This window comes from Schistocerca americana, chromosome 2 (assembly GCF_021461395.2).
Source record: "Schistocerca americana isolate TAMUIC-IGC-003095 chromosome 2, iqSchAmer2.1, whole genome shotgun sequence".
Classification (NCBI taxonomy): Eukaryota; Metazoa; Arthropoda; class Insecta; order Orthoptera; family Acrididae; genus Schistocerca; species Schistocerca americana.
The window spans coordinates 907,027,175-907,054,845 of record NC_060120.1 but is presented as its reverse complement, the minus strand read 5'-3'; the positions used below and the strand labels follow the sequence as shown (position 1 = coordinate 907,054,845).

The following is a 27,671-nucleotide window of genomic DNA, read 5'->3' as shown; positions in this document are numbered from 1 at the left end:
CTGTATTTAACAAGATGCTTAACCAAATATATTTTGTATTGTTAAATAACCTGTAAAAATCAATTTTCACATAAGAACCTGTATTTCCTAGCAATGTAAACAATGTACAAATTTGTAGCTGTATCTATAATCAAATGATATCCACAAAATAATGAAAACTCAAAAGTTGTAATTGTAAATGAACTTACTAAATGAATCCAACAATACTCCTTAACTTTTTTAGTTGTTGAAAACCATAAAAGCAAGATTGCAAAGACATTCATAATTGTTGTAGTCATTGATTCTCATGAAAAATTAGGTCAAAATTCGTGTCAATAAAACTTGTATTTTTGTCATGCCTTTCAAAGTTTTATGAATCTAAATTTTATTTTGTGCAAGGAAATGACTGTAATAAATGACAGAAAAAGTTAATTGCAAGCTTCGTGCATCTACATTATTTGAAGACTCTATTCACACTATTAATTTTCCCGGCGAGCAAACTGCAGATAGAGACCAGAGAGCTTCATGGAGGACAATACTAAAAATCAGATGAATATATATGATTTCAGCTTAAATGTGTCTTTCACTTTGTTAAAATTAACAAAATTTGACTCATATCTGTAAAAAAAGGATTTGTCACTTGCATTATAAATTTAAAATTTGAATCAATTAATAGTCACATAACAAGTGTAATATCACAAGTGGAGGAAACTATGTAGGAAACCATTGCATGTAGAATAGAAACCATTGTATTTCTGTTTATTTCATACATCTCTGCAGTGATGTGAGAATTAAATTGCAGTAACACTCCTTGATTTTCTTTTGTAAGAAAAAAACTTTGAAACCAGAGTTCAGCATTTCTGCTTTAGCTTTGCCACACCCTTTTCTCATCACGAGTGTCTGGATACTAATTTTAGTGCCACTAGCAGCCTTTACTAACACAAGTACACAAGTACAATGATTTATACGTTCTGTAAATTACACACATGAAAAAAAAGAAGAAGATTTGCATCACTCCAGTTCCCAGAACTCCTGAAGATAGATGTTGACTGATTCACAGATGTCACTAAATGTGCCCAAAAATGTAAACAACCATGCACGAGCAGTGCTGATTAGACAGAGGGGGTCCGACAGCCGATCAGTTCCAGTCATTCCACCAGGAAGGAGGTACACAGCTGGTGTTGTCTGTAGTTCAACCATGCCAAGGTGGTCAATACTGCAGTTCGATCATGTCTGCATTATTACTTTGTGCCAGGAAGGGCTCTCAGCTAGGGAAGTGAAAGTGTCCAGGTGTCTCAGAGTGAGCTAAAGTGATGCTGTTTGGACATTGAGGAGATACAGAGAGACAGGAACTGTCGATGATATGCCTTGCTCAGGCCGCCCAAAGGCTACTACTGTAGTAGATGACTGCTACCGACAGATTGTGGCTCAGAGGAACCCTGACAGCAATGCCACCATGTTGAGTAATGCTTTTTGTGCAGCCACAGGCCATTGTGTTTTGACTAAAACTGTGCACAATAGGCTGCATGTTGCACAACTTCACTCCTGACATTCATGGCAAGGTCCATCTGTGCAACCATGACAATGCAGTGCAGTACCAATGGGCCCAACAACATGCCACATGGGCTGCTCAGGATTGGTATCACATTCTCTTCACCAATGAGTGTCGCATATACCTTCAACCAGACTCGTCAGAGCAGTGTTTGGAGGCAACCTGGTCAGGCTGAATGCCTTAGACGCACTGTCCAAGTGCAGCAAGGTGGAGGTTCCATGCTGTTTTGGGGTGGCATTATGTGGGGCTGATGTATGCCGCTGGTGGTCATGCATGGTGCCATAATGACTGTGAATGCCATCCTCCAGCTAATAGTGCAACCATATCACAAGCATATTGGCAAGGTATTTATTCTCATGGATGACAATTCATGCCCCCCTTGTGCACATCTTATGAATGACTTTCTTCAGGAAAATGACATCGTTCGACTAAAGTGGCCAGCATGTTCTCCAGACTTTAACCTATCGAATATGCCTGAGAAAGATTAAAAAGGACTGTTTATGGAAGACATGACCCACTAACCATTCTGAGGGATCTACATTGAATCACTGTTGAGGAGTCAGAAAATCTGGACTAATAGTGCCTTGATGAACTTGTGGATAGTATGCTATGACAAATACAGGCATGCATTAATGCAAGAGGACATACTAATAGGTATTAGAGGTACAGGTGTATACAGCAATCTGGACCACCACCTATGAAGGTTTCGCTGTATGGTGGTACAACAGGCAACGTGTGCTTTTCATGAGCAATAAAAAGGGTGGAAATGATGTTTATGTTGATTTCTATTTCAATTTTCTGTACAAGTTCTGGAGCTTTCAGAACCAAGGTGATGCATAACTTTTTTGATGTGTGTAGATTAAAGAAAGCACTAGTGTCACATCTCAGTGGGGAACCTGAAGCTTTTGGAACAGTACAGGAGCACGTAGAGGAACTATTGCTCAAGTTTAAATGAGTAATTGACTACACACTGGATAACAGAACAGTTCATGATGGAAAGGGCACTTCATGGTATACAGTCACTGTAAAGAAACTTCTAAAGAAACAGACACTACTGCATAATAGGAATTAAACAAAACATAGGGCTCTAGATAGAAAGAGATACTGAATGAAATATGTTTGGATGTCAAGAGAGCAATGCATGAAGACTTCAATGACTACTGCAACAGAATATTGTCAAATGATGTTTCTCAAAACCCAAACAATTTCTGGTCATACACAAAGGCTGTTAGTGGCACCAAAGGTAGATCCAATCACTCAGGAGGAGACAGAAATGAAATTGAGGGTGGCAAAGCAAAAACAGAAATGCTTAACTTCATTTCCAAATGATCCTTTATGAATAAAAACAGGAAAACTGCCCTAATTTAATTCTTGTACTACTGCAAAGATGAGTGAGATAATGAAATAAGTGTTAGTGTCTGTAGCAATGACAAACAGTTGAAATCATTGAAACTAAATGAAGTTCCAGAGCCATATGGTATCTGTCCAAGACTCTATGCTGAATTTCCAGATGAGACAGCCCCATTTTTAACTACACAGAAGCACCAAAGAAACTGGTATAGGCATGCATATTCAAATATAGAGATATGTAAACAGGCAGAAGACGGCACTGTGGTCGGCAACATCTACGTAAGATAACAAGTGCCTGGCATAGTTGTTATATGCATTACTGCTGCTACAATGGCAGTTTGTCAAGATTTAAGTGAGTTTGAACATGGAATTACAGTCAACATGTGAGCAATGGGAGACAGTATCTCCAAGGTAGAGATGAAGTGGGGATTTTCCCATACAACCATTTCATGAGTGTACTGTGAATATCAGGAATCCAGTAAAACATCAAATCTCTAATATCGCTGTGGCTGGAAAAAGATCCTGGAAGAAAGGCACCAACAACAACTGAAGAGAATCATTCAACATGAGAGAAGTGCAACCCTACTATAAATCACTGCATATTTCAATGCTGGACCATCAACAAGTGTCAGTGTGAGAACCATTCAACAAAACATCATTGATAGGGGCTTTCGGGGTTGGAAGCCCACTTATTTACGCTTGGTGACTGCACAGCACAAAGCTTTATGCCTCATCTGGGCCAATCAGCACTGACGTTGGACTGTTGATCACCGGAAATATGATGCATGGTTGGCTGAGTCTAATTTCAAATTTTATTGAGTGGATGGACATGTATGGGTATGGAGACAACTTTTCGAATCCATGGACCTTGCATGTCAGCAGGGTACTGTTCAAGGTGTTGGAGGCTCTGTAATGGTGTGGGGCATGTGCAGTTGGACTGATATGTGTCCTCTGATATATATAGATGTGACGCTGATAGATGACACATGCGTAAGCATCCTGTCTGGTCACCTGCATCCATTCATGTCCACTGTGCATTCTGACAAATTTGGGCAGTTACAGCAGGACAATGCGACACCCCACATGTCCAGAATTGCTACAGAGTAGTTCCAGGGACACTCTCCTGAGTTTAAACACTTCCACTGGCCACCAAACTCCCCAGACATGAACATTATTGAGCATATCTGGGATGCCTTGCAACTTGCAGTTCAGAAGAGATCTCCACACCCACGTACTATTATGGATTTATGGACAGTCCTGCCGGATTTGTGATGTCAGTTCCCTCCAGCACTACTTCAGGCATTAGTTGAGTCCATGCCAATTTGTGTTGTGGCACTTCTGCGTGCTTGTGGGGGCCATACATGATATTAGGCAGGTGTACCAGTTTCTTTGGCTCTTCAGTGTATAGTCTGTTGTAGATCCCGTGCCCAGTTGTTGGAAGACATCCCAGGTCAGCCTACCCACAGGAACAGAGGCAGAAGTGTTCCGCTAAACTACAGTCCAATGTCCTTGGCATTCAATTGTTATAGATTCTAAGAAAATATTCTGTGTTCAACTGTAATGAGGTATCTCAAACAGAGTGATCTCCTCCATGCCATACAGCAGGGTTCAAAAAATATCAACAATGTGAAACCCAACTGACATTTTTCTCACATGACATACTGAGAACTTTGGACCAAGGCAGTCAGGTAGATTCAGTATTTCTAAATTTCTGAAAAGCATTTGAGTCAGCACTGCATTTATGTGTATTGTCAAAAGTATGACTGTGTGAGGTACCAAGTAAAATATATGACTGGACTGTGGATTTTATGGCAGAGAGGATGCAGCAAGATATCATGGATTGAGAGTCATTGACAGATGTAGAAGTAACTTTGGTAGTGTCACAAGGAAGTATGTTGGGATTTTTCCTCTTCATGTTGTATACTAATACCCTTGTGGACAGTATCAGTAGCAACCAGACTTTTCACAGATAATGCAGTTATCTATAATGAAGTACTGTCTAAAAGTAGCTGCAAAAATATTCATTCAGATCTTCATAAAATTTCAAAGGGGTGCAAAAATTAGCAATTTGCTTTAAATGTTCAGAAATATAAAATTGTGCACTTCACAAAACAAAAGACTCTGGTATCCTATGACTAGAATATCAGTGAGTCAACAATGGAATCAGTAAACTCATACAAATCCCTGGGTTTAACACTCTGTAGGGATATGAAATGGAATGATCATGTAGTCATGGCTAAGGCAGGTGGCAGACTTTGGTTTATTTGTAGAATACTGATGATATTTAATCAACCTAATAGGAGACTGCATACAAATTGCTCGACACATTCTAGAATATTGTTTAAGTATGTAGCACCCATACCAGAGAGGGCTACCGGGGGATATTGAATATATAGAGAGAAGGGCAACATGAATGTTCATAGGTTTGCTTGGCCCATGGGAGAGTGTAACAGAGATGCCGAAGAGACTGAACTGGCAGTTGCATGAAGGTGGATGCTTCGTGTATTGCCCCTCTTAGTAGCCGAACATTTTTCATTCAAAATGCACAAATATCAAGACAGTTCTTGATAAGATTGAAAAGTGGTGGAAATATGGGAACCTGTGTTAAATATATTACTGTGGAATTCACAAATGTAGAAAAGTAGTATACTATGACTACAATATCAGTGAACCACAGTTGGAATCAGTCAACCAATACAAATATCTGGGTGTAATAATTTTTGGAATATGAAGTGGAATGATCACAAAATATCAGTTTTTAATGTCACCACATGGTGAACCTCTAACAAGCAGATAGATCCTTTCCAGTTATCATGTTTTTCTTCCTCTCAAAATTATTATTATTATTATTGGTATTATTTTATCTCTGGTACCACATGCCGCGGAATTTGAATCCCCGCCAGCCGTAAGCTGTGGCGGCATGCGCCCCTGGCCCGCTTTTAGTGTGAGGGCTCCACAGTGGAACACATGGTTCCAGCGGCCAATAGTGGCCCCCCCAATAGTGTACTTAAGTGCCTGCCTCTCGCTCAGCCAGCCAGCCTAATCTTGCGTATGTCTGTTGACACATCGCCTCTCGTTAGACCTCTTACTTACTTGATCTGTGTATGAGTGGACATGTTTGTTAGGTTTCCTTGTGACTCCATTGTTCAGTCTTGTTGTTCATTCTGTCCTTCATTGGTCATGTCCATTCTCTCTTGTTGTGTTGTTGTCCGCAGGCCTCTCCGCAGGTCTCGCCACAGTTTTCCGTCTTTTCAACCCCATGACCGTCCCAGTCGCAGTTACAACATTTTGGTGACGAGATAAATGGTATGGAGGCTAGTGCCATTAGGACTTCTCGTCATCCAACGTCTCTATGGGATCGGCACCTTTGGTCGCCCCTCGTTGCCAGTTGCGCGGCCCACTTCCATCTTGTCTACAGTTTTTTACTGCCCATTAGTGGGCTGATTGTCCGCACTGCTGGAAAACGTGCATGCTGTGTGACAAGGAGGGCCACATCCAATCAGTTTGTCGTAGTCGCTCGATTCGATCCAGTCCTGCCCCTTGCATGGCCATGTGGGCCCGCGAGTACAGGCACAAGGCGGGTTGGACACCCGCCACGGTCGTCGCGGCCCATAGGTGGCATGTGATGGAGATGCAGACGTCGAAAGGGTTGAAGCGCCACCATCATAATCAGCTCCACCCTTGCGCTGCCTCTTTCCCTACCTCCTTTGGGTACGGACGTGGTTCTCGAGTCACCGTCCCTGCCCCCGGTTGCCATCTCCCCGCGGGCCTGCTGCCGGCCCTCTCCGCCTCCGGGTGGCTCGGTAGCTCCCTCCCCCGCCCTGGACTCTGGATTGGCAGTCATGGATACCTCGGGCGTTCCTACCTCCCTGCCAATTGTGGTTGATGCGCCCAGTTCCTCTTCCCACTGCTGCCCACCTCAGCACCATCCGGAGTGTTTCCACCTCTACATGCAAGTTTCAGGGGGGAGGGATTTGGTACCGCGTGCCCTGGAATTTGAATCCGCACCAGATGTAATGGATGTTGAAGACTCCTAGAGGTCTCTGCACCATCGAGCCCTAAGCTGTGGCAGCGTGCGCCTCCTGGCCCGCTTTTAGTGTGAGGGTGCCACAGTGGAACACGTGGTTCCAGTGGCCAATAGCGGCACCCCTGATAGCGTACTTGAGCGTCTGCTCTCGCTCAGCCAGCCAGTCTAATCTCGCATACGTCTGTTAACACATCGCCTCTCGTTAGACCGCTTACTTACTTGTTCTGTGCATGAGTGGACATGTTTGTTAGGTTTCCTTATGACTCTGTTGTTCAACCTTGTTGTTGTTCATTCTGTCCTTTGTTGGTTGTGTCTGTACTCTCCCGTTGTGTTGTTGTTCGCAGGCCTCTCTGCGGGTCCCGCTGCGCTTTCCGTCTTTTCAACCCTGTGACCGTCCCAGTCGCAGTTGCAACATTATCTTCAATATTGTCATTTATGTGGAAGATGCACAGTACATAAAAATCTCAAATATGGACTTAGGGCTTATCCAACTTAATTTTGTTATCTATTATGTTCCTTTGGTTATCAGGAGTATAATTAGCCATTTAGTTTGTCTGAAGCCTGTTAATTACAAAATATCTGGAATTTCAGATTCCAACACCATTGTTCATATGTAAACCTATAACTTATTACTAACTTCATGGCAAAATAGGTGAAAAAACTATATAATTAAGTAAAATATCACTACAACCAGTGATGAAAATAAGTTAGCAATACTTGAATTCATTTAATTTCAGATATGTACCTAAAACATCATTACTGAAATAGACTCACATATTTGTCTAAACTAACCAGCATAATTCTACAGGATGTTTTACTGTATCTGAAAGTACATGTTGAAATGAATCTTTGATTGTAATTTATTAAATTCCAAATGAACAACAATACATAAATCATTGTAAAATTATAAAAGAGACAAATTGGAAGTCAGCTAAATTCAGTCTGTGGATAGCTTAGAAACATTTTTAGGTTAGAGAATTCACTCCCTAGGCCTGACAAGATGCCTCCTGAGACGCGGCAAGGTAGAAGTAGGCAAAATGCAACAGGAAAAACAATATTAATGTGCTAATAGTAAACTGCAGGAGCGTCTATAGAGAGGTCCCAGAACTACCCTCATTAATAAACGGCCACAATGCCCACATAGTACTAGGGACAGAAAGTTGGCTGAAACCAGACGTAAACAGTAATGAAATCCTAAACTCAGATTGGAATGTATACCACAGAGACAGGCTGGACAGTGAAGGGGGAGCCGTGTTTATAGCGATAAGAGGTGCAATAGTATCAAAGGAAATTGACGGAGATCCGAAATGTGAAATAATTTGGGTGAAGGTCATGGTTAAAGCAGGCTCAGACATGGTAATTGAATGTCTCTATAGGCCCCCTGGCTCAGCAGCTGTTGCGGCTGAGCACCTGAAGGATAATTTGGAAAATATTTCGAGTAGATTTCCCCACCACATTATAGTTCTGGGTGGAGATTTCAATTTGCCGGATATAGACTGGAAGACTCAAATGTTCATAACGAGTGGCAGGGACAAAGAATCCAGTGAAATTTTTTTAAGTGCTTTATCTGAAAACTACCTTGAGCAATTAAACAGAGAACCGACTCATGGCGATAACATATTAGACCTTCTGGTGACAAACAGACCTGAACTATTTGAAACAGTTAATGCAGAACAGCGAATCAGCGATCATAAAGCGGTTACTGCATCGATGATTTCAGCCGTAAATAGAAATATTAAAAAAGGTAGGAAGATTTTTCTGTTTAGTAAAAGTGACAAAAAGCAAATTTCAGAGTACCTGACGGCTCAACACAAAAGTTTTGTCTCAAGTTCAGATAGTGTTGAGGATCAGTGGACAAAGTTCAAAACCATCGTACAATATGCATTAGATGAGTATGTTCCAAGCAAGATCGTAAGAGATGGAAAAGAGCCACCATGGTACAACAACTGAGTTAGAAAACTGCTGCAGAACAAAGGGCACTTCACAGCAAACATAAACATAGCCAAAGCCTTGCAGACAAACAAAAATTACGCAAAGCGAAATGTAATGTGAGGAGGGCTATGCGAGAGGCGTTCAATGAATTCAATAGTAAAGTTCTATGTACTGACTTGGCAGAAAATCCTAAGAAATTTTGGTCTTATGTCAAAGCGGTAGGTGGATCAATCAAAAGAGGAAAGGCCGCTGGACCTGATGGGATACCAGTTCGATTTTACGCAGAGTACACGAAGAAACTTGTCCCCCTTCTTGCACCGGTGTACCGAAGGTCTCTAGAAGAGCATAGCGTTCCAAAGGAATGGAAAGGGGCACAGGTCATCCCCATTTTCAAGAAGGGACGTCGAACAGATGTGCAGAACTGTAGACATATATCTCTAACGTCGATCAGTTGTAGAATTTTGGAACACGTATTATGTTTGAGAATAATGACTTTTCTGGAGACTACATATCTACTCTGTAGGAATCAGTATGGGTTTCGAAAAAGACGATCGTGTGAAACCCAGCTTGCGCTATTCGTCCACGAGACCCAGAGGGCCATAGACAAGGGTTCCCAGGTAGATGCCGTGTTTCTTGACTTCCGCAAGGCGTTCGATACAGTTCCCCACAGTTGTTTAATGAACAAAGTAAGAGCATATGGACGGTCAGACCAATTGTGTGATTGGATTGAAGAGTTCCTCGATAACAGAATGCAGCATGTCAATGGAGAGAAGTCTTCCGAAGTAAGAGTGATTTCAGGTGTGCCGCAGGGGAGTGTCGTAGGACCGTTGCTATTCACAATATACATAAATGACCTTGTGGATGAAATCAGAAGTTCACTGAGTCTTTTTGCGGATGATGCTGTGGTATATCGAGAGGTTGTAACAATGGAAAATTTTACTGAAATGCAGGAGGATCTGCAGCGAATTGATGCATGGTGCAGGGAATATCAATTGAATCTCAATATAGACAAGTGTAATGTGCTGTGAATACATAGAAAGAAAGATCCCTTATCATTTAGCTACAATATAGCAGGTCAGTAACTGGAAGCAGTTAATGCCATAAATTATCTGGGAGTACGCATTAGGAGTGATTTAAAATGGAATGATCATATAAAGTTGATCGTCGGTAAAGCAGATGCCAGACTGAGATTCATTGGAAGAATCTTAAGGAAATGCAATCCAAAAACAAAGGAAGTAGGTTACAGTAAGCTTGTTTGCTCGCTGCTTGAATACTGCTCAGCAGTGTGGGATCTGTACCAGATAGGGTTGATAGAAAAGATAGAGAAGATCCAACGGAGGCCAGCGTGCTTCGTTACAGGATCATTTAGTAATCACGAAAGTGTTACGGAGTTGATAGATAAACTCCAGTGGAAGACTCTGCAGGAGAGACGCTCAGTAGCTCGGTACGGGCTTTTGTTGAAGTTTCAAGAACATACCTTCACTGAAGAGTCAAGCAGTATATTGCTCCCTCCTACGTATATCTCGTGAAGAGACCATGAGGATAAAATCAGAGAGATTAGAGCCCACACAGAGGCATACCGACAATCCTTCTTTCCCCTAACAATACGAGACTGGAATGGAAGGGAGAACCGATAGAGGTACTCAAGGTACCCTCCGCCACACACCGTCAGGTGGCTTGCAGAGTATGGATGTAGATGTAGATGTAGATGTAGATGCAAGATCTATGTCTGCCAATATGGGGCAATGAGGGAGATCTTTCAATAATTTAGTGACTTTTTAAAATGATTAATTGAATGTGGAGTGTGTGATTATGGGCTGTGTTAAACTTCAATAATACTTGCTGTAACAATAGGATCAGACTGTATACTGTATTTTTTCCAAATGAACAGCATTAATTAGTGTGCACATTACGTTCATTCTACTATGATTATGTGTTTGGGACTGATACAGTGACTGTCTTAATGATTTACCCACCACATGGAAGTAACTGTGTTTAATTACAATAGTGTTAGGTTACTGCACTCAATGAGTCATATTATAGGACATCAGCTGAGTGTAGCACGTGGCTATCCATTTATCTGTACTGTAATTTAAACAGATGAGATTTAATCTGGCCATAAACAGCAGTTCATTCAACATCAAAGTGCAAGTAAAGTGTTTGAACCGCATTTTTTCAGTGTGCACTGCACCACCAACTTTTCAGACAGGTTTGAAAGAGGCACAGCTACCCAGGATATGTTTCTATAGGTAGTGGGCAGGCTACAACCATTTCAGTTATACAGTCATAATAAAATGCAAAGACATGACTGGAGCATTATTAGTTGTGATATTATTTCACTCTCTCTTTTATTTTTAATTAATTAATTATTTAATTTTTTTAATAAATGAAGATTCTTACAGATTAACATATTGATCTCTGGTATTCAGTATGTTGTGATAGATGGATGCATCTGTTTGTTCTAGAATTAGGCAACATATTGTTGTTATGAAGAAGCACATATCATCCTTCAAATAAACAAGGTAATTGTGTTGAAGTTTTATGTATTAGTTATAAATACAATGGATCACAAACTAAATGGTTTGATTCCATTCCATTATCAGAGATGCAGCAACAGTAGATAAATGATTACAAGGATTGAACATTTTAACAACTTAAATGAAATCCCATAGCCCTGAATTTTTAGCACCAGGAAAGATCAGAGCCTGACCAGATGTTTTATGCAAAGTGGAAAGGGACGCTATTGAAGTTCAATTGCTTTTATGCAGAACAGGAAACCAGAACCCTCAACAATGTGGAATATAAGAAGTTATAGGTAAAGCAGCTGGCAGACTTCATTTCATTGGTAGGATACTGGGAAAATGGTGTCAGCTTTACAAAGGAGACTGCTTACAAAACTCTTGGGAGTCTCAGAGGTGTTGACAGTTTATAGAGACTAAATATGTATCCCAAAGACCAGGGCAGGGCCGACCACATGTGACTTCAGAAGAGAATGTTATTTGGCTGTAAGGGCACGATAATACTGCCTTAGTACTGCATGACAGCTGGCATGTTAGCTCGCAGCATCCACTGGATGTGTCATATTGAGACAAACAATGTGCAGAAGGCATTGGCAGAGTGGCCTTTATTGTCAGAGACCTGTTGTATGTCTACCTCTGACAAATCTTCACAGAAGTGAACATCTAGAGTGGAGTCATCAACATGCCACCTGACTGGATGATTGAAGAGCGGGGCAGTGTTTTTTTCACAGATGAGTCCCAATTTAGTTTGGAGAGTGATTCTTGATGAACTCACCTCTGGAGGGAAAGTGGAACACAATTTTGGGAGCCAAGCATTGTGGAAAGAGACTGATATTAAAAAGGATCCCTAATGGATTATGTTTACCACACGAACCCCTCTCCATGAAATTATATGGGTGAATCAGCAGAGTTTAGCTGCTGTCAGGTATCAGACAAGATCTTGGGTCCCCATCTGTGGTTGTTGTGAGGTGCTGTGGACCCAGTCTTCCTACTGATGGATGATAATGCCGACCTCATAGAGCAAGGGTGGTTGATGTTTTCTTGCAAATGGCAGATATTGCATGCATGCTGTGTCCTGCACACTCTCCCAATTTGAAACCTATGGAGCATGTTTGTGATGCACTAGTGTGATGGTTTGTATCATGTCAGCATCCACCATCCCCTCTCCAAGACTGCGAGTAGTTCTGCAGGAAGAATGTCCCAAGAATTGCCTCAAGATGACGTGATGACATCATTCACAGCATACCCCATTGTTGTCAGGCCAGTATTGCTGCCGGAGGTGGTGACATCCCATACTGAGCACATTAACCAGTTATTGGAATGTATGTAGAAATCCATTAAGTAAGAAAAAATGAAGAAAATTTTTGTCTACCATTATGCATGTTGCAGTTGTTTACATTCTGTATTCTTTACAAAGTTTCTGCTTTACTGTCACCTGTTTATACTGTTTTGTGGCAACAATATTTGTGTTTGTTGCTTCAATTTTGGACACAAGTGTATATGTAAGTTTTTGATCTATAGAATTAGGATAAATTTGTGCTCTTGGTGTTTCAGTCAATTGTGATTAGAGGGGGCAACAGTGCCTGGGAGTCATTAAAAAAAAAAAAAATACTTGGTTGGATATCTTACATCAACATGGCAATATACATCTGTAAACTGGGATAAGTAATAAAGTCTTGAGACTCAAGTCTAGCAGTGAGCCCAGCTTAGCATAAGTTTATGGATAAGTAACCACAGTAACTAAAAACGGTGGAAACTAATGCTCAAGTCTGAGATAATGTCACTTACAATCAGATGCAGTGGAAGACAAATGATGAATGTGGTGATGTCTCATGAGAAGAGGAGGGAGGGGAAAAGTGCAAATAATAGTATGATAAAGACATGGGCTCAATGTGACATATACCACAAGAAAAGGGAAAAGGATTTTAAAATGAGGTAGCAAATGGGAACTATTTAAGATTGTTACATGATTGTAACAATCAGTGCATTTGACCAGTAATATGTACAATTTACACTGAGGTGTCATAGGATTATTCCTAATATAATGTTATGCCTCCTTTTGCCTGGCACAGTGCAGCAATTGGATGTGGCTCAACAAGTCACTGGAAGTCCCCTGCAGAAATATTGAGCCATCCTGCCTCTATAGCTGTCCATAACTGTGAAAGTATTGTTGGTGCAGGATTTTGTGCGTGAATTGGTCTCTCAGTTTTATCCCATAAATGTTCAGTGGGAGTCATGCTGGATGATCCAGGTGGCCAAATTATTCACTCAAATTGTCCAGAATGTTCTTCAAACCACCCATGAATGATTGTGGCCTGGTGAAATGGTGCACTGTTATCCATAAAAATTCCATCATTGTTTGAGAACATTAAGTCCATGAATGCATGCAAATGGTCTCCAAGTAGCTGAACACAACCATTTCCTCCATGATCAGTTCATCCCATGTAAACATAGTCACACCATTATGGAACCACCACCAGATCACCCAGTGCCTTGTTGACATCTTTGGTCTGTGGCTTTGTGATAGGTCTGCAACATATTCAAACCCTATCATCAGTTCTTACCAAATGAAATCCGTACTCATCTGACCAGGTCATGTTTTCCAGTCATCTAGGGTGCAACTGATATGGTCATGAGCTCAGGAGAGGCACTACAGGTGATGTCACGCTGCTGGCAAAGGCACTTGTGTCAGTCGTCTGCTGACATATCCCATTAATGCCAAATTTTGCCACACTGTCTTAATGAATACATTTGTCATATGCCCCACATTGATTTCTGCTGTTATTTCATGTAATGCTGCTTGTCTGTTACCACTGACAATTCTACGCAAACACCATTGCTCTTAGTCATTAACTGAAGAATGTCAGAAACTGTGTTCTCCACGTTGAGAGGTAATGCCTGAATTTCGTATTATCAGCACACCTTTTACACAGTGGATTTTGGAATATTAAATTCCCTAACAATTTCCAAAATGGAATGTCTCATGTGCCTAGTTCCAACCACTATCCCCCATTCAAAGGCTGTTAGTTCCTGTAGTGTGGCCATAACTAAATTGGAAACCTTTATCGCCTGAGTATAAATGACAGCTCCTCTAGTGCACTGCCCTTTTATATCTTGTGTATGTGATACTACCACCACCTGTATGTATGCGTTTTGCTGTCTCATGACTTTTATCACCTCAGTTTAATGGTCCACTTACACTGCAGAACTCCGGGAGCAGACACAGAATTGTAGTCCATGCAATAAATTCAGGATGATTTTAAGATTCAGTTTGTGTCAAGCCAGCAGTTTTAAACTAGAGGCTTGTAGCTGATAGAAGGGAGGATGCCAGAAACATGGACCTTTATAGTGATCGTTCAGAGATTTTATCTGCTCTACTATGGCTTGAAAAGGATAGTCCAGTTAGAAGCAAATGTATTCTTTTTTTATGAGGAGACCTTCCAATTTTACTGTAGTATTTTCATTTCATAATAACAGTGCAGTTTCAAAGTTTGACTTATATCTTTATACAATAAAATATTTAAATTCTCAGTGAAGCCAATGGGTCACTGAAAGTAACAAATATAAGAAATAGTTACAAGTGCAACAAAAATTAATTTCCAAGTCAGTTTTTAATTTTCTGCAGGCTGTTTTTTAAAGAAATATTTGTATGCTAGAACCAAAGAAATGACCGTTATTTAAGAATTGCCTTAACCAAAGATGCATTTTATCAGTATGACTGTAATTAAAATTGCTGTTAGAGACAGAGAAACTCACTTTTAGCTGTAAAATGATGATTTATGTTTAATAGCTACATTAAGTTATTTTGTCAAGAAAACTATAAAAAAGTAAAAATAATTAATTTATATTTACTGAGCAAAAAGAAAAGATATATTCCTCCCCTACCCCATTCCCAATGAGTCATAGACCTTGCTAAGGTGGGATGTTTTACATGCCTCAGTGATACACATAAATATGCTGTAGGTGCTGCCAAAATGGGGGCATACTAAAACTGTTATTTTTCCAAGGGCATACAGCTCTACTGTATGACTAAATGACTATGACATCCTCTTGGGTAAAATGTTCTGGGTATAAAATGGATCCCATTGGGATCTCCAGGCAGGGACTACTCAGGAGGATGTTGTTATCAGGAAAAACAAAACTGGAATTCTGCAGATCAAAGCATGGAATGTTAGATCCCTTAATTAGGTAGGGAGGTGGGGAATTTAGAACGGGAAACTGATAGGTTTAAGTTATATTTAGTGGGAATTAGCAAAGTGGAGTGGCAAGAAGAACAAGACTTCTGATCAGGTGAGCACAAGACAATAAATACAAAATCAAATAGGGGTAATGTGGGTAAGCTACCATGAAAAGTATAGTGGATGCATTATCATAGCTAAGTTAGACATGAAGCCAACTCCACCATGTTAGCACAAGTTTAAATACTGACTGACTCCACAGCTGATGAAATGATTGGAAGAATGCATGATGATCATACAATGAAGGCTTACATGAGCAGATATCTTAGCTGCTGGTGAGTCTTTTGGGTTGTATGGCTGTGGCCCATGAAACTTTTCTGCTCCTAACATTTTGTCCAGAGCTGCACTGGACATCCTCAGAGATGCCCCTAGTTCCACTGAGTCTTGCTGTCTCAGTGGAACCAGGAGCACCTCTGAAGATCTCCTGCACAGCTCTGGATGAAACATTAGGGATCAAATAGTTTCATGGGCCACAGCCATAATACCAGGAAGACTCACCAGCTGCCAACGTATGATGAGATAAAAGACATTATTCAGGTAGTTAAGGGAAAAGAAAATTTGATTGTGATGGGGGCCTGGAATTTGATAGTAGAAAAAGGAAGAGAAAGAACACGAACTGGGGAAAAGAAATGAAAAAGAAGCAGCCTGGTAGAATTTTGCACAAATAATAATTTTATCATACTTTACAAGAAGAACAACAAAAAAGTAAAAGATATGTAATGGGATGTGGTTGATACACATAACATAAATTTAAACATTATAAAGTCTTTGCTGAAGGTATATGTGTGTAGCATAGCCCTCCACTGAAGTGAAACATGGGCAATAAACAGTTCAGACAAGAAGAGAATAGACGCTTTTGAAATGTGATGCTACAAAAAAATTGCTAAAGATTAGGGGGAAAATCAAGTAATTAATGGGACTTGTTGAACTGAATTGAGGAGAAAAGAAGTTTATGGTGCAACTTGACTAAAAGAAGTGATCAGTTGATTGGACAAATACTGAGGCATCAAGGTAGTGTCAGTTTGATAATGAAGGAAATATGGGGGATAAAAACTGTAGAGGGAGACCAAGCATGAATAGAGTAAGCAAGTTCAGTTGGATGTAGGTTGGGGTATTAATGTAGACATGAAGAAAAATGGTTCTAATGGCTCTGAGCACTGTAGACATGAAGAGGCTTGCAGTCTAGACTAGCATGGAGAGTTGTGTCATACCAGAGTTCAGACTGAAGACAATAGCAAAATAATGTATTACCCTTTGAAGAAAATCTTAATGAATAGCCCTGTGTTCAAGCAAGTTGTGTATAGAGACAACTTTTATACTATAATATAAAACACAGTATACTGTAAAATAGGTGCTTGTCTCACATTCTTCAAAAGATGGCATGGATACATGTGGAATACCAAGACTTATAGGAGTCATGTAATTCTATTTACATTCTTGATAATAGCTAAGAATTTTTTTCTAGCACTGCAGAATATCAGATATCATAGTAATATAGAAAAAAATTACATATATTCATTAATACCTTTCATTTGTAGGAGAACTTGAAGTTTGGTTCCAACTTTGGCTTGACAAAATGTTGTTCTCAGCATCATATGAAGGTGCCTCATTATCATTATAAGAAGACTGACTGAATGTTGGAGATGGTGGCTTTGGTGCAAATCTTTTTGGAGTTGTGATCGTCTTTTGGTATGGTCTGGGCTGATCAAACATGATGCCTCTGTTTGGTTTCTTGAAAAATAAAAGACAAGGAGTTTTTATTTTCAATAAATGATAAACATATCTGTTCTACATTATTAAAAAAAGAAAAAATGAGTTAGGATAATATAAAGTGTTACCTCATTAACTTTTGATATTCCTGATTTGTATCCACCAACTTCACTATTCACAGGTGATGCCCCCCTGAATGGTTGCCCATATCTTCTCTGCTGAAGTATTTCAGATGGTTTAAGCAATTCATCTGGGTCTCGGCAAAATGGTGTTTGTGACAAAGAATTTGCTTCATTGCCATAGTCATGTTGTTCATTGAATGGTGATGAACAGGTCTGTACTTGCACATCTGGTGAAATTCATAAAAGGATTCTATATAAAATGTTCTTTGACAATCATACAATATGTTAAATATTAGGCATTCAAGTATAGCACTTCTCCTTCACAGTAGCTTATTATAACAACAGAAGGATGATTTTTATCTCATCATATAAAATTGGGGTATTAACTCTTTAATATTTGTCACTGCCAATAGTCAGGCACTCATTTTGTAAACACATATTATGAATTTCTCACTTTGAAAAGAAAAATTGTGGTTTTGCTACTTTATAAGAAAATTTTTGTTTGTTAATCTAAATGAAAATTAGAAATAAAGCTATCTATTTCTACAATTTGATACATAAAAATGACTACCTAATGAAGAAAAAATGGAAACAAATTGATAAGGTCTGACATATAAACAAAGTAGAAAGAAAATTGGAATATTTAGTTTTCAAATCCAGCACTATTGGAATTACTTCTGTTTCAATGATTACCATTGAACCATGCATGATTTTTTAAAAAAAAAAAAAAAAAAAAAAAAAAAAAAAAAAAAAAAAAAAAAAAAAAAAAAAAAAAAAGGAATGAATGGAAGTCGAGGACTCCAAGCTGTGATGCCATGTAGGTGAAGTAAAAGCTTTATAAATCAGCTCTGGATTTTTTACTGCTCTCTGATAGAGGACCCACCAGTATGTGCTGTTCATGAGGTAAAACTATGGAAGAGTGCATACAGTTTTCCCCTGAGAGAACAGCCTATATCTCATTGGCAGATGTGCCATTTAGTTTCAATGATGACTTTAAAAGTGTTAAATACCTGATAAGGTTTTGTGCCAGGTATCATATGTAAGTGTTAGAAAGGGGAGCATAATTTTTCTTTTGTTTTTATCTGGTTGATTCTAACAGCTGAAGTCTTATGACTGACATTATTTGTCTTTGAATACATTTTACTTTCTTAAACACCTTTTAAAATGCTCATTAATTCAACATGACTTTTATATTAGATTAATGTAAGTTTAAATAATTTTATTTACATTCATTGATACTTTTGTGCTGATGAGCATTCTGCCAAAAGCAAAATGTAAAATTTAAAAAAAAAAACAAATTTTTTGTGAGGGATCCACAAAAAGATGGTTACACTTTGTGGCAATAAGAAGTGTCTACTTACTGTTTTCAAAGAGATCACTTTTACTGAAATTCTACCCTCTTAATCAAGTAACTAAATCACTCTGAGAGCAATGCCAAAACAAAATGCTGTTGAGAGTGTGATGACAATGAAAAGTATGAAAGTTACTTGAGATCGGGCTTATGTCCTGTGACATGGAATTACTGGCTTCTTTGTGCAAGTCCTTTATATTTGGTGCTAATGCTGTCTTTTTGAAGAGCTGGAGAAACAAACTACTAATCTAGCAACTTAATGGGTTCACCAGGCCACTGACATGGGCCGTACTATTTTCCACCAAAAAACTAATTATTTTATTTTTTGTGCCTTACATGCTTTTTTGTGTCAGTGCCACAATTGCTTTTCAGGCTTACTTGCAAAATGCTATATTAAGTTCTCCAAATGTTTGCTCATGCTTATCTCCAGTAGAGGCAAACAACAGGCTACAGTCCCTCAGCAAAACAAAGGTGTTATATGTATGTTGCATTACAACAAATTGCTTCTTCTTTTTCTCACTGTCGGAATCTGAAAACTTCCTCTACAACTGTTGAGAATAGTTTTTGTAATACACATATCAAAAAAAGCTTTGCATCACCTTATATCCAAGAGTTCTGGAACCTGCACAGAAAATTGGAATAGATATCAACATAAACATCATTTCTGCCCTTTATATAGGTCATGAAAACCACACATTGCATGTTGTACCACCATACAGCAAGACCTTCAGAGGTGGTGGTCTGGATTGCTGTACACACCGGTACCTCTAATACCCAGTAGCACATCCTCTTGCATTGATGCATGCTTGTATTCATCGTAGCATACTATCCACAAGTTCATCAAGGCACTGTTAGTCCAGATTGTCCCACTCCTCAACAGCGATTCAGTGTAGCCCTCAGAGTGGTTGGTGGGTCATGTCATCCATAAACATCCCTTTTCAATCATTCCCAGGAATGTTTGATAGGGCTCATGTCTGGAGAATATGCTGGCCACTCTAGTCGAGCGATCTCATTATCCTGAAGGAAGTCATTCACAAGATGTGCATGATGGGGGTGTGAATTATCATCCATGAAGATGAATGCCTCACCAATATGCTGATGATATGGTTGCACTATTAGCTGGAGGATGGCATTCACATATTGTACAGCTGTTACGGCACCTTCCATGACCACCAGTGGCATACGTTGGCCCCACATAATGCCACCCCAAAACAGCAGGGAACGTCCACCTTGATGCACTCACAGGACAGTGTGTCTAAGCATTCAGCCTGACCAGGTTGCCTCCAAACATGTCTCCGATGACTGTCTCGTTGAAGGCATATGCAACACTCATCAGTGAAGAGAGCATGATGCCAATCCTGAGCAGTCCATTTGGCACATTGTTGGACCCATCAGCACCACACTGCATGGTGTCATGGTTGCAAAGAAAGACCTCACCAAGGATGTTGGGAGTGAAGTTGTACATCATGCAGCCTATTGTGCACAGTTTGAGTCATAACATGACATCCTGTGGCTGCACGAAAAGCATTATTCAACATTGTGGCATTGTTGTCAGGGTTCCTCCAAGCCATAATCCGTAGGTATCAGTCATCCACTGCAGTAGTAGTCTTTGAGCAGCCTGAGTGAGGCATGCCATCGACAGTTCCTGTCTCTCTGTAATTCCTCCATGTCCAAACAACATCACTTTAGTTCACTCCAAGATGCCTGGACACTTCCCTTTTTGAGAGCCCTTCATGGCACAGAGCAACAATGTGGACACCATCCAACAATGTTATTGACTGTCTAGGCATGGTTGAACTACAAATGACATGATCCTTCCTAGTGGAATGACTGGAGCTGATTGGCTGTCAGACCCCTGCCGTCTAATAGGTGCTGCTCATGCATGGTTGTTTACAACTATGCGTGGGTTTACTGACATCTCTGAACAGACAAAGGGACTGTGTCTGTGATACAATATCCACAGTCAATGTCTATCTTCAGGAGTTCTGGGAACCAGGGTGATGCAAAACTTTCTTGATGTGTGTATTAAAGATCGTAGTCCAACTCCTCTTCATTTATGACTATCCTGACAAATTCTAATAGAATCTATGGCATGTATAAACTGATTTAAAGCTTTGTTGGTCAAGTGCTAACAGTAAAAGTTTTGTTGGAGGCAAGTCAAAAGCTTTTGTAAAATCTGTGTATCCTAGGTAAAGTGTTAATTCATACTCATGGCTTCATTCGACTTTCATCCACAAACTTGCAAGAGATTTGGTGTACTATATTCACTTCCAAAGCCAGCTTTTTCTTTTGCTTGATTTAACTTTAATGATTATCTATTTAGGTGGTAATGATATTAGTGATGTAATCTGCCAGATTTTCTTGGCATTATTGATCAATAGTGTGTTTTTAGACATACAGCTAGGCTGTTGATTCCATTTTATACACAATTTTCCCAACATCTGGCCCACTTATCTTCTTTAGGTGTTGCTAGCTATGTTATTCTGTGTATCCACTGCCTGGACTGGTTGGAGTACACATAACAATAAACTTGCAGCTTCTGATGAAGCTGAGTTGTTGAAGAATATCATTTCCATTATTAACTATCTATGTTAAATACGCAGCTGTTAAAGTAAATCTTAGAATGCATCTAGATTTTCATCTTGATTTTTAGTTCCTGTGCCATCTGTCACTTTATCTGATGAAATGTGGTGTCTACCACTCATAAATATCTGTTTTGTTTTCTACATATGCATATTATTTTCCATTGTTTCTCTTATCACATTTTGAGTGTGCCATCTGTAATCCCATCACAGAAATGGAGTATTACTCTATCTTGTTTTGCACCCATTTTCACTTTAGATATTATGTTGTAGGTCATCTTTTATAACCATCAAATTCCATTCTCACTTGGTATAAATAAATAAAATGAGTTAATACTATGAATCTGCAGGTACAATGTGATGTAATCAGCTGCTGTTTGCTGTTCAGAACATTCTTTTTATTTTGATTAAATGTGGCATTTTACACATCTTTTTCAAGCAGGGTCTGTTTGATATTGCTACTAAGAGTATTGTACTAATTGGCTTTAACACAGTTTGTGGTTTCTTTGATGTAGAAACTACATGAAGTGCACATCTGTGTGGGCATTTAATTATGCATGACCTCAATGGACAACTTTGGTCAACAATTTGCTGCTCATCTTTTTTGGTAAGTGCACCTTTTGTTCCTTCAAAATTGCCAATATCTTTTCATTTGTTGTGATCTTTTACATCTTCCCTTACCAATAAATATTCTTTTTACTGTGTGTCATTTGCTTGTTTTTGGTTTAAATCTTATTTTCTTATTTTTCAGTTTCTTGAGGTTTTCTGTTTTGTTTTGCAGATCATCCAGGCTTATTTCTAGTTCTTCCATATCCTCTCTTTTTCTCGATCCTTTCTCCTTGTTCATTTGGTTTCTGGTGTTTACACAATGAACCCAAAGAAAGGCACAGACAGAGAGTGTATACTGGCAACACATAATATCCTTTAATTTAATCATCTTAGGTGGCAAGAGGTGATCTGTAACAATTACTTTAGCCAGAATCCCTTGTAAACAAACTTTATTGTTCACTAATGGTTTTGGTAATTTGTCTAACATGTGGACTTGTCCTGATCATACCTGGGCCTTTTAACAAAAATCCCAACAAACTGCTGAATGTGTAGCAACAGTGTTTTTTTGGTATTTCTGTTAAGGACATTAATATTGTTATAAGGTTCAGATGTGAAAGGACAATATGTACATGTTGGAGAATTTGTGAAGTTTGACATGTGCTGAAGCACAGTCATTTGCAGCCCATCATTTGATAATGGCCCTAAAGGTGAAATTTCAGTTGTGAAAATAAATACTTTCTACAGCCAGTGGTGAAATTATGTCTTCCAATTGCATGAAGTCTAAAATACGGATAACTTGAATGGCAAATATAATGCATTTCTTCAAAACTACATCACTTATATTAATAGCTCTTTCTGGTTAAAAAGATGCAGGCACATATGCAGAACTAATAAACAAGCAAACTTGATGGCTAGTCGCACTAGAACATCATGTATGGGAACACTGTGTGTGTGTGTGGGGGGGGGGATCATAATATGAAGGACAGTCATTTCCCAGTAACAGAATTTTTCTAAAGACAATATGCAAAACCACTGAGGAATGTCACCAAAAAGGCTAAAACAATGTACTGCAGCAAGAGGACAGAAAACTCTCAGAACTTCACTAAAATTATATGGTCAGCGGTGAAAGAGGTAACAGGACAGAAAGTGGGTGCTCAACACATTCCTCTCTTGTGTGAGACTGAAACTGTTCGTGCTCCTCTTACAAAATATTGAATAATCACTTTGTAATGGGCCACCCTCCTCTGACATTACCTTTTTTTATAGAAATAACTGATACCATTTATACTATTGATTCTTGTATAGGTGAAGATTATTTCAGCTGTTTAACTGAATGAACTTCATTTGATTTTGTATACATTGTGTTATGTTTTGGCCTAAAATATGTAATAAGAAATCAGTTTGTTAGTACGCTGTACTTACAGTTAAAATTATTCTTCATTAGAAATATTTGAGATTATGAAATTTCTGGTATACTTAAAATTCCTATTATTAATTGCACAATCTGATGATAATTATTAAATTTATTTCTGGGCTCATTTGCAAAATAATGACATATTTTAGCAAAGATTCTCCTTTTGTTGGGAAGACATCTATGAATGTAAAAGTACAAATGATAAGTTCAACAAATTCCTAAATAGTTTTAGCTATTAATTTGAACTTTGCCTTCCACTCCATAAAAAGACAGTCACAAAAAAGGATCTGAAAATAAAATGGGTCACAACTGGGATACAAATATCTGTGAAGAAAAAGAGATTACTTCATAAAATATCTAGACAACACACCACATCCCCAGAATTTGATTCCTATTTTAAGAATTACAAAAAGATTTTAACTTAAGTTATAAAAGAAGCAAAAAGAATGCAAATAGTTCCTTCATAGCAAATGCACAAAATAAAATGAAAGCCATATGGGACATTGTAAGGCATGAAAAAGGAGTAAAATGGAGAGAATACCATAATATCAAACTGAACGAAAATATTTCTGTAATATCTGATCCCCAGCAGGTTGCAAATAATTTTAACTCATATTTCTCTGAGGCAGCTGAGATTCTGGTGACGCAAAACTTTCAATATGCTGTCACTGCAAATCAGATTAAAACTATCCCTAGTAACAAGTCTCTCTTCCTATACCCAACAGATGAACAGGAAATGCTAAAAACAATAGGGGAGCTAAAATCAAAATTTTCCTCTGGTACTGACAACATACCAGACCATATCAGTAAAAAATGTGCACCCTTGGTAGTTTGGCCCATGGTAGACATATGCAATAGTTCACTTTCTCAGGGAATCTTCCCAGAAAGGTTAAAAATAGCTAAAGTGAAGCCATCGTACAAAAAGGGTGAGAAAACAGATATAACAAATTATAGGCCAGTCTCTCTACTATCCGTTTTTTCTAAAATAATTTAAAAAATCTTTTATAAAAGACTTGTAGATTTCATTGAAAAAATAAACTTTTCTCAGCTACACAGCATGGTTTCCAAAAATGTAAATCCACTGAGACAGCTATTATTGATTTCTTAAATGAAGCTTTAAATGCATTAGATAAAAAAGAATGCATAGCAGCAATATTCCTAGATCTTTCAAAAGCATTTCGCATTGTTAACCATGGTCTATTGCTTAGAAAGCTAGGAAATGTTGGTGTCAGAGGCCCAGCCTATGAGTGGGTAAAGTCATATCTACAAAACAGACACCAAATAGCTGAAGTCTTGTACAAAGAAGGCAAAGCAGTGTGTTACATATGGTGTGCTGCAAGGTTCCGTACTGGGACCAATCTTGTTCTTGCTGTTTGTAAATGACCTGGAACCATCCAGCCCTAACTATAAGTACATTAAATATGCCAATGATACAAATATACTTATCAAAGGAAAGACTCCAGAAGAGCTCTAAAATGAAATAAAAAAGAGCACTTCACATGTATTAGAATGTTTCACAATAACCTAATAATAAACACACATAAAACAAACACTATGCATCTACACACAGTGTGGAATAAACAGCCTTTAACTGCAACCATAGAACTGTTAGGCAAAAGACTTGAAATTGTAAATAGCACCAAATTTTTGGGAATTTGGATCCAATATGACCTAAGATGGCAGAAACTCACACAACACCTATGTAGTAAATTAAATACCATTTGTTATAGTATAAAAATTCTTTCTGGATGTACATCAATGCAAGCCATAAAAAATGTGTACTATGCCCAAGCAGAATCACTACTAAGATATGGTTTAATTTGCTGGGGAAATTCACCACCCAGAAAAAGCTGTTTTATTGCACAAAAAAGAATTATAAGAGCCATGGAAGGCTCAGGACCTCGATCTTCGTGCAAACCCCCCATTTAAAAAGCTTCATATTCTTCCATTACCATGACTATATATCCCAGAAACAATAATGTTTATAAGGAAAATCGTAGATGAAAATAGCAAGATTTCTCCAAAAAACCAAAATATCCATTCATACTACAGAAGGAATAATCAAGATTTCCATATGCAGTTTTCACACACAACACTAAAACAAAAAGGACCCTTGCAAGCAGGAAAAAACTGTATAACAAACTACCTAAAAAAATTAAGGCAATAACTGGCATGCATAAATTCAAAACTGCAGTGAGTGACTACTTACTACAGAATTGCTACTATAGTGTTGATGAATTTTTATCTACAATGAAAATATGTGAAAAATTTTAATAGTTTATACAATTAAGGCCAAAATAAGAAATGTGTACATGTAGATTTATCTGTATATTATATGTGGTCTATCACATATATGTGTGTGTCTGTATAATCAAGGCTGAAAGTATGAAATGTGTGCGTGTAAAATTTATTTGTGTATTTGTGAAATGTTATTCCCATATGTTAGAGTTATAATGCTATATACTGAAATACCATACAACAGTTTTTCTGTTAAACTTTATAGCAAATTATTTGACTTGTCCTATATCATTATGTACCCCTGTACAGTGTATGATTCACAGGACCAATAAATATAGAATACAATACAATACAATAAACTCTGTTCCTTTGTGAACTCTTTGGAATATTGTGAGTACTGCAGAATGTAGAAATGGTGGCCATGCCTCTGATGAAGACAGATGTATTTATATGGTAGGCACTAACAATGTAATTTGGAATAGTAAGTGGAAATTGTAAAAACGGTGTGATATTTAATAACGTGACAGTGAATAAAATTCAAGAAATATACAGGCAACTCTCCATCAGTTATTTAGTCTTCAGAAATCCACAGCGTTAAATCAAAATTTCAGCCGCAAGAATGTACCCCTAGATGCAAGACTTGGAGCCAACAAGAAGAGAAAATGAAGATAAGTAAAAAGTTGTTGTTTTGTATATCTTAACGCCTCTTGAAGCTTTTGAAAATAATGAAGAAACTAAGAGAAATTTAATGGTGATATGTGGGAGGGTAAGATTACAACTTCCTGCCAATACATATTTGACAAGTTGTGATTAAGCAAGCTGGGATCTCTTTACTTCCTCTCTTGTTTTGCCATCTGCCTCCTTAAATTCATTTTATTTTTGTTTGTTTTTTTCCAATTACTATTAACATGAATGAGTATAACCTGTATTTCCTTAAAAAAGAAAGGTTGGCCCTCAGTCATAAGGAATGTAGCACCAGGTCTAGCTTTGTGCTTAGTTTTGTGTATGATATTAATTTCCTAATTTATTTTGACCATTCCTAGTTAATATCCTTTGCATCATTACAGGGTGAAATCAGTTATTGTTTTGTCACTTGGATTCTATTGTTGACTTATAAAGAAATACAAATTCTGTACTAATTCGGAAGAAGTACTACTAGGATTTCCAAAGTATTTATTAGGCTCTATTAATTCCAAAATAATTACCCTTAATTAATTCCAAAATAATTAACAGGTTTGTCAAAACAATTGTTTGAATTGAATTGAATTTTATTTGATCGTGTAAGATTACACTGTGTACAGTAAATGTACATGTAATCTAGGACATGTCAATGTAGTAACATTCATTATCACTTATTTTTCTACCCCTTTATCTTACATTTTTACATCATTGATAATAAATAACAATATATACAAATTTAATGGCATAAGTAATCTGCAACACTGTAAAACTATTTTTCAATAAGATAGTCTTTAAGTTTCTTTGGAAAGTCATTGTCAAGTACACTATCTTGCAGGTTTTTAGGCAGACTTCTTAGTAGTCTGATACCAGAGTACTGGGGTCCTTTTTTCTAGCATCGCCAGCTGGTGGGGTATGTTCTGTATTTCATTCTTCCTTCTTGTATTGTTGGTGTGTACACTAACATTTGTAATCCAGTTCTCACTACCTTTTGTGGTGTACATTATTGTTTTGTATATATACAACAATGAAAAAGTTAAGATACCTAACTTCTTAAAACAGTTTCTGCACATTTCAGAGGTCTTTCTTCTTAAAATGGTCCTAACTTCTTGAAACAGTTTCTGCATGTTTCAGAGGTCTTTCTTCTTAAAATGGTCCTAATTGCTTTTGTTTTGTAATGTGAACACTCATTTTGTCTCTTGTTTGTTTAAGTATCCCACATTGTCTGAATACAGTGATAGCTGCATCATTAAGAATATCACAAAGCTCAGTTTCTTACAGACATTATTAATATGTTTTTTCTGTTTCAGTTCATTATCCACAAGAATACCTAAGAATCTAGCAGGTTGTACTTTTTCCAGCCTTGTTCTATCAACCTCTAAATCCATGTATACAGACTTCTCCTTGTTTTTAAACACTGCTTACATAGT

At 38.2% G+C, this 27,671-nt stretch overlaps 1 protein-coding gene across 2 annotated transcripts in view; it reads right to left on the bottom strand.

Annotated features, from left to right (window-relative positions):
• The window catches only part of LOC124595918 (neither inactivation nor afterpotential protein C), a 386,219-nt gene that overhangs the window by 14,864 nt on the left and 343,684 nt on the right, over positions 1-27,671 (bottom strand). For both annotated transcript variants that reach the window (XM_047134827.1, XM_047134829.1), the window contains exons 25-26: positions 17,436-17,656; positions 17,123-17,328 (exon numbers count right to left, since the gene is read on the bottom strand). In XM_047134827.1, the coding sequence (XP_046990783.1) occupies positions 17,123-17,328; positions 17,436-17,656 (427 nt within the window). The remainder of the gene's footprint in view (positions 1-17,122; positions 17,329-17,435; positions 17,657-27,671) is intronic.